We start from the raw sequence: 16,553 nt of genomic DNA, 5'->3' as shown, positions 1-16,553 counted from the left end.
AACAACGGGCACGCGGCCGCGATTGCCTTACGGCGCAATGTTTCAGACCATAAACCTTTAAGGTTTATGGGCGCACGGTTCGCGACCCGGTTCCCGCGGACGCGTGCAGCGCACCGATACCGCGTTTACGTGCGCGGTCCACAGCGATGACGTCGCAGCTGTTCGCCGCCACCGGTCGGCTGGCAACCTTGTTCCACCCCCTTCGCCACCGTCGCTACGTGTTGACCGCCACGGGAGAGAGGTACCCCTTCCACTCCGCGGTATCGTGTCACGCACGTTTTACGTAAACACACGCGCGTCCCGCACTTGCACTCGAACGCAAAACAACGTATTATCATCATCATCATTATTATTATTATTATTATTACACGCAAATAGATACGCATTGCACCGTCCGAGTATACACGTTTATATTGTGTTACACGCTCGGCCCACTCGTGTGTTACATTGTTAGCGTGCGCGTGCGTGCGTTGCACACGCGGACCACGAAATTTTCCATCTCGCTCTGTTTTCCCATCACCGAGAAATCTGTCTCTCTCTCACTATCGTTCCGCTCTCACCTCTCGATGCCGTTTTCACGTCGTCGGGGCTACGACGACACTATCAATCCGTCCGGATTCGAGACACGCGCGCGCGACCACGACTACGCTGCAGCTAAGGCCGCCGCCACCAGCAGCACATCGCCGCGACAGCAGGTTCTTCTACGCCGCCGTCTAGTCCGTGATAATACACTATCGTGTGCACACTCGATTTTATAAAATCCTGTTAACCGCATTTTACTTATAAATATATAAAGGAGTCTCCGTTATCGCACTCGTTCCGTATTGTTGTGTCGATCGGGTTTTTTTTTTTTTTTTATTATTCTTTTTGTTCTCCAAATCTTCCCCGTTCGTTTTTCTTCCGCTTACCGCTCTTCCAAAGACGCTTGTGTTCGTGTATGTATGTGCGTGCGTGTGTGTGTGTGTGTGTGTGTGTGAGTGTACGCACCGCGCTGCTGTCGGTGAGTGCGAGGCGAGTGCGCGTGTGCAGTGTATAAAACGGTGCTCGCGAATCGGTTTTATCGTACGAAATAAATTAAAAATAAAACTCGCGTAGACATAAATTTCGTAGACGGCGCGTCATTACTATCAGCTGAAGGGGGAAAAAAAAATAAATACCAACACACACGCACACATACCACACATATGTGCTCACGCGTACCGTACGTTTACGACGGCAGCAATTTATAAATACAAAATATTATACGTCGTTTTCCCGACACGGTACCCCGTGAACGGTTATAGTGGATTTTTACAATCATTGCAACCGTAATAGTTTTAACTTAATAACGACGTGTCTCGACAATAATGCGCAGTGTATTAATCGTCGGTTGATTCGTTACACTCGTGTTTTTGTGAACCGTTTTTTTTTGTTCTACATAATACATATATTTTACGTAACGCATTACTACACCTGACGTTCGTACGTATACTCGATTTAACGCGGTGGTCGTCCACCAGACGACGACCTCAGTGTTCGTAGTTTGTACGCAAACACATTGATGGCTAACAATCAGAATCTGTCGACAAGCGCCCACAGAGCACTAGCTCACGAGTACAAAAGTCTGCAAGAAGAACCCGTCGAGGGTTTCCGGGTAAAACTCATCGAGGACAATCTCAGAGAATGGGAAGTGGCTATATTTGGACCACCAGAAACCCTTTATCAAGGAGGATACTTCAAGGTAATTGTATGAACTTGCACAAGGCTCGTATCCTATGAACCCAGCTGTCTTCGGCAGACACAATCCTGTGACTACCGGCAATATCGGTCCAAGGGTCTTCATCTATTTGTTCTATTTTTTGTAGGTCACAATCATTTATTTTTCCTATACAAATTTGTTGATGCCTAACATTGCTAACCTTAACACCCGTATTCCATTTACTTAATTCACATTTTTATCGTATACACTTTTGATAATATGCCAATTATTACGTTCTTTGTAACAAATGATGAATGTGCATAAATTAAATATATATATATATATATTGATTTTTCAAATAGGTATTTGTTTTTTTGCTAAATTAACAGTATTTAACAATTTTATTAAGCTAAACTTAGGTTACAACTAACACTGACCTACATATTTCACCAACTAAAAAAAAATAATTTCTTAGACACTTGTATTCCTTCTGTTATCTTTCTTACTTTAAATTAATACTCAAGGTACCTAGTTACTTAAAAAAATATTGAAATTAAAATTTACATTATTTATAATTTAATATTTATCTTTTACCTATCTTATTTTAAATGTTAAAATTTTATTTAGATAATATACTATAGATAATAATTATGTTTAGATTCAAAATTTATTGTAAGTCCTAATAAATTAGGACATGTTATATGTGTGCACTAAAAAAACATATCTTGCGCTAAATACTTAAAAATTATAGTATCAAAAAAACATGTTTACAGTAATATTTCACTTAAAATATTCTACCTAATGGAAAATACAATCCAGATTTACACTATGGACTTATAAAACGATTTTGAAACAAAATAGAGCTACAACTTTTGGCCTCTTAGCCATTGATATGTCCTTATTTACTTTATCTTTATTAAAGGGATATAATTGCTTATTAAGGGGATGAACATTTTTATCTGTTGGATATTTTTATGTCTACTTAATTACAGAAAAATAATTTTTTTAGATGATATAATTATTTGAGTTTTATGGTTTTTTATTATATTTTGCATTGTGTTTAAGTATATATTGTTCGATATATTATTATAAATAATTACACATAAATCTGTATGAAAAAATTTTTAATTTGAACAACCTTACATTTTACAAATTTTTCTTTAAAATTCATACATACATAAAAAGAAAGGGTCATTCATGTGGTATTTACTGAATAGGATTATTAACATATTTTCCTAAAAACTATTCTTGCATCATTTTTTATAAGTACAAATGTTTTAATGGTATAAATAATAATTATGAACAAAGTACATTTATTTTTTCTATATTCTTGTTTTGAAGAATATAAAGATAAGTAAATTATTTTTAAAAATACTTTACTGTCATAAGTATTACTCCTATATATGTTATGTGTGTATAATCATAAGTGTATAAACTGAATCTCATAATCCCAAAAAATCAAAAACAAGCTAAATCTTTATATTGTTTTTGAAAAATATTTTTCATAAAATATGTCCATTAATCTTAAATTGTATTTATATCAGTTATATTTTTCAGTTAATAGTCTTTTAGCTGCTATATTATATATTAAGTTAAATATTGATAGCATCAAATAACAATTCTGTGTGTATTTATATAATAATAAAAGTGATAAAATTATATAAACTTGCTTTTATAAATTGTTCTTTTGAATTATTTTTCACAATATTTCATACAAATATTTGTGCTATAAAATTGTTATGTTTATATAGATAAAAACTTCATGCCTAGAATATACAAAACAATATTTCTATCATTTAAATTTTTCTCATTTTATTAGGTATTGTTGTATTTGATCTCCATTGACATTCAAGTATTTTAAATTTAAACTTCCTACTTTTGAATTTTATCTAGTGAAATATTTTAGATGGTCATTTTATATTATTAAATAACGTAAAAATTTATTTATTATTTTTGTAGGCATACATGAAGTTTCCAGCAGATTATCCATATTCTCCACCTACAATTAGATTTCTGACTAAAGTATGGCATCCTAATGTATACGAGGTATGTATATTATTCAAATCTAAGTACAAGAGTATATCATACATTATACTAAATTTTTATGTTATAGATTTAAAAATATTTAAAGTAAAAAAATTATTTATAGTTTTTAGTGCTGGATATAGTTTTTTTTTTTAAAATATGATATATGTGAGTGTGTGTATATATATATAAACTTGGCACTCATAGCCTTATTCAAATAATTTAAGATTTAAGAAAAAATAAAAGAGTAGTATTACGGAATATAATATTCAGATTATAGAAAATGTTCTCGGTATTAATTTTTTTTTTTTGAAAGGTCATTTTGATTTAAAGTAACTAGTACAAAACTGTATTGATTATACAAAATGTTAATTTGTAACTTACACTTATGACGTTTTAGGTGTATACAGAAATTTGTTATTGTCTTTGTTTTTGCATATTAAACATTAAGAATATTTAAATGTATTATACTTACTTAAATTAAATTATTGTGTATTTAATTAATATTACAAATAAATATTTCTTGGATATTTAATATGTTTCAATTCGATTGCGTAAACCTTTTTAATTTTTTTTACTTTTAATAATATAAGTATTAAAACCTAAATTCTAATTTTTAATATTTAAAAATGTTGGTATTAGGGGGATTATACAAAATGTTATGCTTAGTCATATTTATAAATATTTGCGTTTCTTTTGGGTCTACAAACATTTTAAAGAAAAAATTCAATATGTTTGATGGGATATTCATTTTCATGTTTACCTTACTGGAAATAATTTATATGTAGGTACATTAAAGGTATCATTTAAACTATTTGATTATACTTCATAATAATAACATAATTTATTGGAATTATAATAAAATTATTTTTTAAATTAAAATAATTGATAATTGTTAAATCCTTTTTTTTATGTAATAATGTTATTTTATTGCTCTACATGTCAGGGTCAAATGTGAGGAAAGTCACATAAATCTAAGAGGTCACTGCCAAGTTCTTTCCTTTTAAAGAACAAATCAGTTCTATTAAGCCTATTACTCCTTAAGAAAATACCTGTTTAGTTGTAACATCAAGGTGATCATATTAAAATGATAAGTAGGATTTTGTTTGTGGCCCCGAAAGAGTTCAATATTTATTCGTTTGTAAAGAAGGTCATTTTTTTGCTAAGCAATACCCATTTAAATTGTTTAAAATTCTATAGAACTTTATTATTATTACATAAATAGAAGGTTATGATTAAATAAAATTAATAATAATGTATGATTTTATATTGATATATCAGTTAGCACATCTTCATATTAGGTTTATTTAATTTTTAACTTCATAAATACTGTCTTCACCAATAATTAATCGCATTATTTTATTATAATTTTAAAATTAAATTGAATATATAATAATGTTATTGATAAAAGTATTACTAAATAAATAAATAAAAATAACTAAAATATTGGCTATTTGAGTCTTTATTTATTCATTTTACAATTATCTATTTGTTCAAAATAATCTTCTGTTTAAAAAAATTAATATACCTATACGAAATAATTTAATTACCAAATTGTTAGATAAGCATAAATAATAATTATTTTTTTAGGTCAAGGTTTGGTTTATTGTTTTATATATATTTTTTTTTTTTTAGAATGGTGATTTATGTATTTCAATTCTTCATCCACCAATAGATGATCCACAATCTGGAGAGTTACCATGTGAAAGGTGGAATCCTACCCAAAGTGTCAGGTAACTAATGAAAATATATTATAGTGTACAATTTTTAGATATTGTTCACTTACACTTTAAAGACCTTTGCACACTCTATATTTTTATTGTTAGAACTCTAAGAATAGCTATCAGTGATAACTAGATAACCAGAAGCGATGTGTTAACATGAGTCGCTGTCCTAGTGAAATTTTGATAGTGATAGTTGATAGTTTGATACTACCTTATTAATGTACCTACTATCTACTGTCCTAGTAAATATTTATTTGTACATTCCTGGTTCATTAAATTTAAATGTTGAATTAATTTTCTTATAAAATTTACTTTTTAGCCTTTTATAAAAAAATTGTTTATACACTGCTTGTTTATTTTTATTTTGTTCTTGATTAAATGATAATAAAGAAAAAATTGCATCTGCCGTTCTGATTTGAACCAGAGTTTGAACAGACATATTAATTCACCTATTACTATTACCTATGAATTCATGGACTATTTTAATTAAATATTTATAAAGAAAATTATATAGTTGTTCAGTAGTCATTATCACTTATTGTCTAGTATAACTCTAGAGAGATAATCAAAAAACTGGATGTTGGAAACAAATTACAGAGTTAAGAACAGAGTATATACAAGAGTTCTCTGGAAAAATATTTGTCAGAGAGAGAAATGAAAGAAAAGTAACATATATTTGCTTATATGTAAAGTGCATGATAGAGCTCTATCATCAGAATTCTGGCAAAAAAATTTCAAATGTGTACTAAAGTTTTAAATGTAAAAAAGTTTTACAATTTAAGTATTCAATTTTATGAATTTTATCTATTTTAAATAAAATATATTATAAAATGACTTATTTATATCATATGATTTTCATGTATTAATAGGACAGTATTACTCTCTGTGATTTCTCTTCTGAATGAACCAAATACATTCAGTCCTGCTAATGTAGATGCTTCCATCATGTACAGACGATGGAAAGATTCAAAAGGCAAAGATAAAGAATATGAAAATATTATCAAGTATGTCATTGTTATTGCTACTTTTTAATATATAAATAAATGATTGAGATTTTACTAAGTCGTTCATATTATTTCAGAAAACAAGTGGTTAGTGGTCGATTAGAGGCTGAAAGAGATGGTGTCGTGGTTCCACTAACATTAGAAGATTATTGTAAAGTGAGTTCCACTGCTCGTTCTTCGACTTCAGCTGCTGCAATGGACAGTGATTTTTATGTGGAAGACTATGATTTAGATGTAGAATCTGATGCAAATTCTGAAGATGAGTATCAGGATGATGCTACTGATAGTGGCAATGGTGAATCATGAAACCAAATGACTGTTAGGCATTTACAACAAATTAAACAATATTTAAAAACCTGACTTAATAAATATGAATGAACATTTGTCTGCATTAGACAAAGTAACTTAAACTGATGGGTTTAATGCTCTGTGGTGAGTAATGGTCTTTGCATGTGATCTAAAAAATTGAAACAGTAATTGTTGACATTGTTCTTATATCTTGCAGTCTCTTATACATAGTAGACTTCATATATATATATATTTTTTTTTCTTTCTTTCAATTTTGATGCGTTAACTGTGTACATTTGATATAATAAACAACTATTAAAAATATATATTAATAACATCATACTTTCTGTTGACTTAGTTTTTAGCTTTTTCTTGTTTAACCCCTTGTCTTTAAACTTATCATTTAGGCTGCTACTGTTAGTTAATTCAATGTTTTATTTTATTTTCTCCTTGTGTCTGAATGTTGACAGTAAATGCATCCAGATGTTTATTCATTATTAATTAATGTGGTATTGATTTAATTGTATTAATGGTAAATTTAACTTTTATGTTAATTGTTTTACATACTTTCTAATTACTGGTAATAGATTAAAATCAAGAAAGTTTTTAAAGTGAATATGACTTTATTTAAATTAATTTTTCTCACTTTATTATTTTGATTGTGTAATAGATTTTTAATTGTCTAATTCTATTTTGTTACTATTAAAATTGGCTTTAGAAAAAATTGAGAAATTCTAAAACAAAATTATTTAATATGAAACTTATGAGTATCTCAATGTATTTATAATTTGTGCTTAAATTGTTCACGATTGATCTATATGACTTGATACTTGTTATTTATAGGGTAATATAATTTTATTTAATTATACAGATAAGAAGATTACACGTTTTTTCTTATTACAATTGAACAAATAATTTCATATAATGTGACAAGTACAATTATTTTTTAAAATATCTGAAACTGTATTTTGGTGAAAATACTTAAAATTTGGTTAAAAAGTAATATATTATAATAAGCTACACAAGTTAACAATTTTGTATTAAGAAATGTTAACATTGTTTTGTAGGTATATTAGAATTTACAATGGTGTTTTCATTGTATCATTAGCCAATACTAACACTTAATACAGCTGCGGCACAGATTATATAATTTCCCAATTGTTATTTTTAAATTCGTGAACATAATTTATGACTGGTGTTTTGAATACTTGCTATCGTCGTAAATATAAACAAGAATGATACATTTTACCCCATACATTTTATACAATCATTGAAAATGGTCATGTTTGTGCAATCGAGGATCATTTGTGTTGCGCATGCGTTTGAAAACAATATAAAGTAATTATTGACGTAACATCCGAGATCCGATGTCCTGTTGGGGTTGATGGTTTTCAGTGCTTGTCAATCGAAATTGTTGTAGTTGTTGAAAAAAATTGATATTTTATACGTGTTTGTAATTTGAATTTAACGTTCCGGAAAACATTGATATTATTGTGATTTGTGATGTTATTGTCACTAGTTAATTTGCCGCTTTTTTAATCACTAGTTATGCGTGTAGACTTGACGGTCAACAGCGAGTGTTAAAAGCAAGGACTGTCGAGGCCCTTGAAAAAAATACAATAAAATTTAATATAATGTTATTATATAAATAAATTTAAACGTTTAGTTTTAATTAATTTTTAACTAATTTTTTGCTGTTAAAATTCTATACGGATTAATAATTATTTAATATATCATATTTGTATATCGGTAGAATAATTATCCTAATTTTTGTACGTAAAGTGAACGCCAAAGTTTGAAATTTATAAAAAAACTGTTAATGAATACGTGATGTAATCACGTTTAATGTCTATATATAATATGCTGTGTGAATGTATAATAATATTATATGTTTATCTATAGTAAAATGTATCTTTTATATTAATCTCGTTTTTGTTATTGCACGCGTCCAATTGGCGTGTATATGTGTTAAAATGTCCCGCACGCTTAACACGTTGACAAGCTATCATGAACGGTGCATACAGGGCCGTTCAGAGGGGAGGGGGCAACGGGACCATTTTGCCCCAGGCTCCATTGTTGGGATATTTTTTAGGGGACCCCCATTAAATCTTAATGTATAATAATTAATAACAAGGCCTCGATTACACTGAGAAATTTAACACGGTGTGTGTCGGCGATTAAAGTCGCGCGCATGGGAGCGTGTAGCGACTTGTTCGATTACATTGAGCGATTAAATTATAAGTAATATGAATAATATTCAATTCTATTATGTGAGTACATAAATTTAAATGAGCTTGATTGGTTTAAGTTTGAAAAAGTACGTTTTCAAGATTTTTGTTATTCTCAGTGAATATTTTATTTATCATATCTAATTGTTATGGTCCAAGGGCCCCCAAATAAATTTGCCACTGGCTCCAAAAAACCTTGGGACGGCACTGGGTGCAATCTATTTTTGTACCAAATTTGATTTAATATGTAAGTTGCATCCCGATCAAAAAGGTAGGTAACAGGCCATAACCTACTTGCGTGCCAGTATAATTTTTTTAATAACCTAGTTGCATCCCAATAATCGATAGTAGAAACATCGATTATTTGATCGGGAAAATATCTATTGTTTACTATTTGTCATTTCTCATAAATACATGGATATTGGATGTATAAAAAAATATATATCGGTATAAAATTCAAAATATTAAAAAAATACATATATTGGTATGAAATAAATTATGAGTAGAAAATGGCTAGGTTAGATGTAAAAAAAATCGTCTAATCGGTCTACTTGGTGCCTGGAGTCTGTAAAATCTAACAAGTTGTGATATACGAGTGTAATATACAGATAAAGCTGGTACAATTATTGCTAACATAATGTTAATACAATTCATTAAATGTATTGGACCAATACAGTAAATTTGACTAGTTTTCGATAAATACCACAGATAAAAGCATATTGATAGCCGACTTGCGTCCCGATATCGGAACGCAAGTTACCGGTCAAATTTATCACCTGCTCATTATACCTTATTTTGGGACGCAAGTAGTATGCAGCCATCATGAGAGTACTAGGGTACTCTCATCAGTGACGCCGAACCTTATGCTTAGGTCAGGCCGCGGACTGATCACATTTTTAAAATGAGGCCGGGGATAATGGGGACTAATCTATGGTTTACACACTGCAATATTCTGACCTCGCGAGGAATGCCGGATGGACTCTTGTCGGATCGGTGTACGTGTATGAACGTAACGGAAACGTTCAAATGTAAATTATCTAAATTAAAACACATAATAAAATATTTTGCGGAACGGTACGGTACGTGTTTGACTAGTATAAATCATGCTTAATACTTGTAATTTGAGAACACAAATTATTTTTCTACTGAAATAAAAATATAAGCTTGAGGCCGTTATATTTTTATTTGACCCGAGTAAAATTTTAAAAGTTCAGTGCCATTGACCCTTACTATATTTACTTTTGCATAACATGCATATTTTTCAATTTTTCTCCGTATACCAAACCAATTTTTTGCTAACGGCAAATGAACAAACAAATGTCTTATATAAAAAATTATAAAATTTACATAATTTTTTCAAATATATAAAACATTTGATGAGTTCTCTCACGGTACACAAGTGATACAATTTTGTGTTGAAATTTAGGCTTGGTAGCCATAGGCGCAAAATTTCAAGTCGGGAGCAACGAATATTTTTACCGGCCCATTTTTTTTTTTTTCATACAAACGGCCTATAGGTACGTGACTGTAGTATACTGCAGAAGCCTGTAGTGACTGTATTTTCTAACCTAACCTATTTAAATTCAGTAAATATTAGTTTGATAATTGAATACATTTTTCGGTTAGCCAACTTATTTTTTATTGAGCATTATATGGTAGCCAGGCTTGGATTGTTCGGCTCTTACAAGTATATTTAAACCATCCAAGGGCAGCAAGAGCACACCCTGCTGCGGCAGCAGAGCTGCCCCTGTGCGCACGTGTTGGTAGCCAACGTGAAATATTTAAATTCACTAATATTACAAGACCTATGGTATTTATAGCATAATATAACTACGTCCTTCCTATTCCGATCATTGCTTGTTATTGTATTGTACACAATCGATGTCAGGAAGCGATATCGACACGATCCCGATAATATAAGAAGCTACGGGGTTTGAGTATCGAACCTCTAAATTAAAGATTAACATTTCACAAAGATAAAATAGGTGATTGGATTTGTTTAGTCTCCGAATGGAAGGGACATTGCCGTTTTCCGCCAAAGACAATATTCAATTTTTCCCCATATTAAATAAATATTCATTTGTTTCTGATATTTTTCAAATCCCTTTGCCACGGTTGTCAAAACCGGTTATTGGACCTAGGACTTCGAATACGGGTGAAAGCTTCTGCGACAACGCCATCGAAAATGATATATATTATTATTATTATTATTATTATCATAACACTATTTAAAGTACATATTTAATGTTGGAAAATATTAATGTAATCACGAGTAACCGTAGGCATATTATGCTAATTTACAAATAATGATTAAATGATTTAAAATTAATATAAAATAATAATCAACTTGTTAAATCAGAAGGGAATCACGTACCAGACAATTGTGCTGTAGGTACACAAATTATTAATTTCATTTCTAAGTGTAAAACAGTAAAATAAAATACCTTTATGTGGCCGAAAAAATTATCTTACAAACATTTTAACCTGATTTGTGTAAATAGTATTTTTTCCGTTTAAGATTTAGAGTTTATATATTATGATCATTATCTATGTTAAAGTAACATTTTCCATACATAATTATAGCAGTGGATATCTTAAGAAATTTTCTCTGGACGACCAAAAAAGATGTCTGCGCAGATAAAATCGATCAAATCAACGTCAACAAACTATGAAAAACCTATAAGAAAAAAAACGCCAGTGTTAGAAAGTTTTTCAAAGCTTAGAAACTCTAATAACATCCTACCATCCTAACTCGTAATGGTATAAATATATATATAATACAATATCCAAGCACGCCCGGAGGATAAAATCCCACCCGGGGCAAGATTAAAATTCTAAGGGCCAAATCAACGTGTATCTAAAAATATATGAGAACAAAATCAAATACCATAGAAATCGGTACTCAGGAGAATTTAAAATTTTTAAGCGATATGCAGTCATTTGTAAATATTGTAAACTAATAAATATGTTCAAGATATATATTTTAGATTATCTAAAAATTGAATACATTTTACTAAATTTCATAAATGTATCTCAATAAAATTATGTTATAATTAATATGCGTGGTATTACATTGACAATAGTTTTGAAACAAAAATCCCAGTAGGGGCAATGGCCTCTTTGGCCCCCCTGCGAGCGCGTATGTTAATATCGTATGTTTTTTTTATTCATTTTCCATTGTAGATATCCTGATAATCAATATAATTAATGTTTACTTCAAATCGTCAACTAAAATGATATAAAAATAACAAAATCAAGCTTAACAAATTAATAATAAATAAATAATTAAATAATAAAAGATATCTTCTAGGCGACAAAAAATATTTACCAGGCGACAATTATGTTGCCCAGTACATTAGTTAAAATATGCACTGAATTATAGTCTCCAGATCAGTAGTATCATCACTATAATACTACATTAAAATCACTTCCAATTATGTATTAACATAAGTAATACAATACAAATATATGATAATAATGAGTAAATTAATGAAATTATGAATTGATGAAAAATTAAACTAATCAAACTCTATCACAGTGATGTACAATGATGTGGGTATTATCAGACAAACTGTTTACTAAGTTATTAAAAAATTAAATATTAAATAATTCAAATAAGTATTGCTTATCGTTGGGGTTTATCGTTCTTTGACATTGATTTACTGTCGAAATTTAAATAGAAATAGAAATTGTAATGAATTAATATCGATTTCGAAAAATTATATTGTTGTGCATCACTACTTATTTATATCTACATAAATTATGTTCAAAAAAATATAATATAAAATATCTATTTTTAATGTTTTATGAATTATTTTTTTAAATGCTTAAATTAGATATGTACCATTTGGTGTTAGTTGTCCATATTAAACTACATAATAATTATGCTGATTTTGTTATTTATTAGCAACAATTATTTCTAATAAAACCAATGAAATGAAGTTGTGCGGTACTCTTAGCAATGACATTGGAGAACTAAAACTATTTCCAATTGCGAAATATCTCGGAGTTAGGTTGCAACTTTATTTAATATTTAATAGTAGAATACGGTATTATGTTTTTTAATTAAAAAGATTCAACAATAATAATCCAATAATTCTTGAAATTAAAGGGTCTTAATTCTTAAACCATTTCTACATGTTTTTATGTATTCTTCTTTCCGGTCTAAAAAGTCTTGAAGATATTTTTTAAGCATTTATAAATATAAATAACACCTCTATCGCAGCCTTCCCTAATAACCGCTTAATTAGTTGTTTTTTTATAGGAACCCACGACGACATGCTTGGTGATAGCAAATAGCAAACTAATGAGTAGTTGTCACAATGTGATCGGATCACAACAGCTGGTAAACAGCCTAGTGTGACCTACGCTTAAAGCGATTGATCAATTATCGACAATTAATCAATCGTCTATGATCAATTGCGTAAGTATTGTCACACATTTGTGCATACAATTTTTTATTTGATTAAAAAGAAATTAGAATATAATCTTTGACAAAAAATGTATATTTCGATGAAAATCGATGGTTATCTAGACGGAAAAATTAAACCTATACGGTAAGGTGGGACCTACCAGAAAATAAGACTATAGTATGATTTATGGATGAATGTGGTGAGATTTATTATGCCAGGAGAAGAGTGCGGATATCATTTATTATCATTTATTATATGGGGTATTATTTTTGATATACCATAGCGAAATACAGTTTCCTCTTCTGCTGGCAATGGTGTGTCATAGTATTTTCTTATAATAGTTTTTATTTACTTAGGTATAAAATTGACTAAACTGCAAAAGTACTGGTGGGGAGTTATTAAGTAATTACAATCGTATTTTATTTGAATGTTAAAACAAGGCAACAAAATTTAATTCATTACAGAGTTTAATAAAGACCATATTAATACCTACTTAAAACAAATAATATTGATAATATTGTGCTAAATACGTTTAACGTATGGATTTTGTAATAGAAATTGTTTTGGTGGAAATGAGAAATCTGAACTTTTGGTGGAAACGTGTCCCTCTAATAAATATAAAAGTATTCTGCATGAATATAGCTTAGATTCTAGATGTAACGCATACAATTATATTATTGTATTGGCATTAAATTATTGCGTTAATTTTACTACTTTTGTATCTTTCCATTTTTAATCTAAATCGTGTTAACAGTGAAAACCTTGTTGTGTATATATATATACCTACTGATATTTATTTGATATATTTACATCATAGATGATGATGATGAAATTTAAAATAATATAAGGTATGTAGCTTATATATGGACAATTTGTATTGACTACAAAGTTTCCGTTGACTACACGGTAATAGTTTTTAAGAATTACATTTTTTTTTTTTTTTTTGAGAGGATAGAGAAGTTAGTATTTTATACGCGTTTTGCAAAATATAATTAATATGATTTTACAGCAGTTCATAACTCTTTCAATATGTAATAGCATTAATTATAAATATAAGTATTTATAATCAATGATAATAGGCTGTATTGTAATATCTGATTTAATGATACCTGTTGAACTATACGACACTACATAGCAGAGCGTGTGTTCGTTAACACCCAAATAGGAATTTGGGAAACCGATTACTACATTACGCGATCTAACTATGGTATTGGACTATAAATACGAACCATGTTTGGCGCGTCCCCGGGAAATCCTTCGACAGAGGTCCGCAAAAAGATATATAATGTACTTATAGTGTATAGTGAATGTGTACATAATATTACATAACACATATCGAATAGGTACGCAAATTGACGTTTTCCTGTGCGCACACGATAGAAGATAATGTTTATAAAACGGTATGTATATTTATAATGCTTTAAAAAGTTATAAACGTCCATAACATGGTCATTGCTGCTGCAGCAGTAGGAGCAGTCGGTATAGAACTTGTACGAGACCTTGTGCGAAAGTGCATGGTTTCATTTCCCTTTTACTTATCGACCATCGGCTTCGTAATTTGAATACGTATGGGTACTGATAATTAATATGTATCAAATATGTTACCGTAGTGAACATTATGAATCGAATCTATATTGCTTGATTATATTTACGACTTCGTACGACAGGGCGTTCTTCATAAAAAAAAATAAAAGAAAATAAACGTTTTAAATGTTTAAAACGTACCAGCCACGATTTAAAATATATTTAAAACTAATTAATGTTGTAAACCATGGTAAAAATCGAGTAACGTATTTAAGTATTTAAGTTTAGGAATTTCAAAATCTGGTATCCCACCTATTTATATTATCCAGTTCGAGGACCGAAAAGACGAAGGACGAACTTCCACCATCATTATTTAAATAATAAATTTATATATTTATACAATAAAAACTCGGTTTTTCTATACATAATGAGTAATGAGTATTTAAATGTAAATTATCATGAACACATTTGGGAGCGCTAATTTTAAAAATGGGGGTGCTAAGCACACACAAGCCCCTCCTCTAAATTGCGCCTATGATTTTGGTAGGAAAAAATATGGAAGAAGATAATAATAGATTGGATGATTGGAGGTTAGCCCTAGAAGGAAAGGAATTGATAATAAGTAAAAATAAAACAGAGTACATAGAGTATGCCTTTGGAGGAAAATATCAAAAAGTTGAGGGTATAGAGATCAATGACAATAAGCGGTGATGTAATTAGTGAAGTCGAAAACTTCAAATATTAAGGATAATCTGCACAAAAGGACGGGGGCTTTGGCATGGATGTAAAACATAGAATTAAGTGTGGTATTATGAAATGGAGAGAAATGTTAGACATTTTATGTGATAAGAGAATTCCGATGAGGCTAAAAAATACATTTTACAGGAGAGTAGTGAGACCAATGCTGTATGGTTCAGAGTGTTGGGTGGTTGACAGGAGAATAGAACAGAGTATGAGTATTGCGGGAATGAGAATGTTTAGATGGATGAGTGGAGCGACAAGAGATGATAGAATGAAGAACGAATATATGAGAAGTAAGTATTGGTGTAGTGTCAATAGTGTCAAGATGAGAAAAAATAGACTGAGATGATTTGGGCATGTGATTAAGTGAAAGGAAACAAAAGCAGTAAGAGTGGCTATGAAAATTAACGTTAAAGGGAAACAAGGAAAAAAAAGACCAAAAAAAAAAATGGTTGGATACAATTGAGAATGATTTGAGGGCTGTTGATATGCGTAGGTGATGTAGAAAATAGAGACGAGTGAAGGTTTAGGATAAGAGTGACCGACCCCAAATAGTTGGAAGAAAGGTTAAGAAGAAGATAGCTAAAGTATTTAAATCTATATAAATATCAATAATTAGAATTAAAAATTGCAAGAAATGTAAATAATGCATTACAATATAGTGCAGTAAATTAAATACGCGTAGCATGTGTTACATGATAATTTTTATTTTTAATTGATTGGCTATTTATAATAGTGGAATAATTAGACAATTTTTAAGCTTATAAGAATAGCAAAAAACGGCGACTAATATTTTTGATTAAACACTGTTTTCATAGTAACCGTAAAGTAAATAACATTTTTTTAGTTTTAAGAATTACATTCAATATATTATTTATGAACATAAAAGTTTTAACATATATATACGTACAGAGAAGAATAACTGTGTT

General features: G+C 29.8%; 2 protein-coding genes across 2 annotated transcripts; both read left to right on the top strand.

Moving 5' to 3' along the window:
• Positions 1-289: 289 nt before the first annotated feature.
• LOC112679485 (ubiquitin-conjugating enzyme E2 R2) lies at positions 290-7,061 on the top strand. Its single transcript, XM_025549306.1, has 5 exons — positions 290-1,720; positions 3,638-3,724; positions 5,339-5,436; positions 6,297-6,431; positions 6,509-7,061. The coding sequence occupies exons 1-5, from the start codon at positions 1,541-1,543 to the stop codon at positions 6,735-6,737; spliced, it is 729 nt and encodes a 242-aa protein (XP_025405091.1). The 5' UTR covers positions 290-1,540; the 3' UTR covers positions 6,738-7,061.
• An 8,377-nt stretch (positions 7,062-15,438) lies between these two features.
• LOC112679506 lies at positions 15,439-15,973 on the top strand. The gene is made up of 2 exons (XM_025549330.1): positions 15,439-15,590; positions 15,769-15,973. Exons 1-2 carry the CDS (start codon positions 15,439-15,441, stop codon positions 15,971-15,973), a joined length of 357 nt encoding a protein of 118 aa, XP_025405115.1.
• Positions 15,974-16,553: the final 580 nt, after the last annotated feature.

The sequence above is a fragment of the Sipha flava genome, unplaced genomic scaffold, assembly GCF_003268045.1.
Source record: "Sipha flava isolate LNK unplaced genomic scaffold, YSA_version1 163_pilon_pilon, whole genome shotgun sequence".
Classification (NCBI taxonomy): Eukaryota; Metazoa; Arthropoda; class Insecta; order Hemiptera; family Aphididae; genus Sipha; species Sipha flava.
Note: the sequence above shows the minus strand (reverse complement) of the source record. Positions and strands in the feature narration are given on the sequence as shown.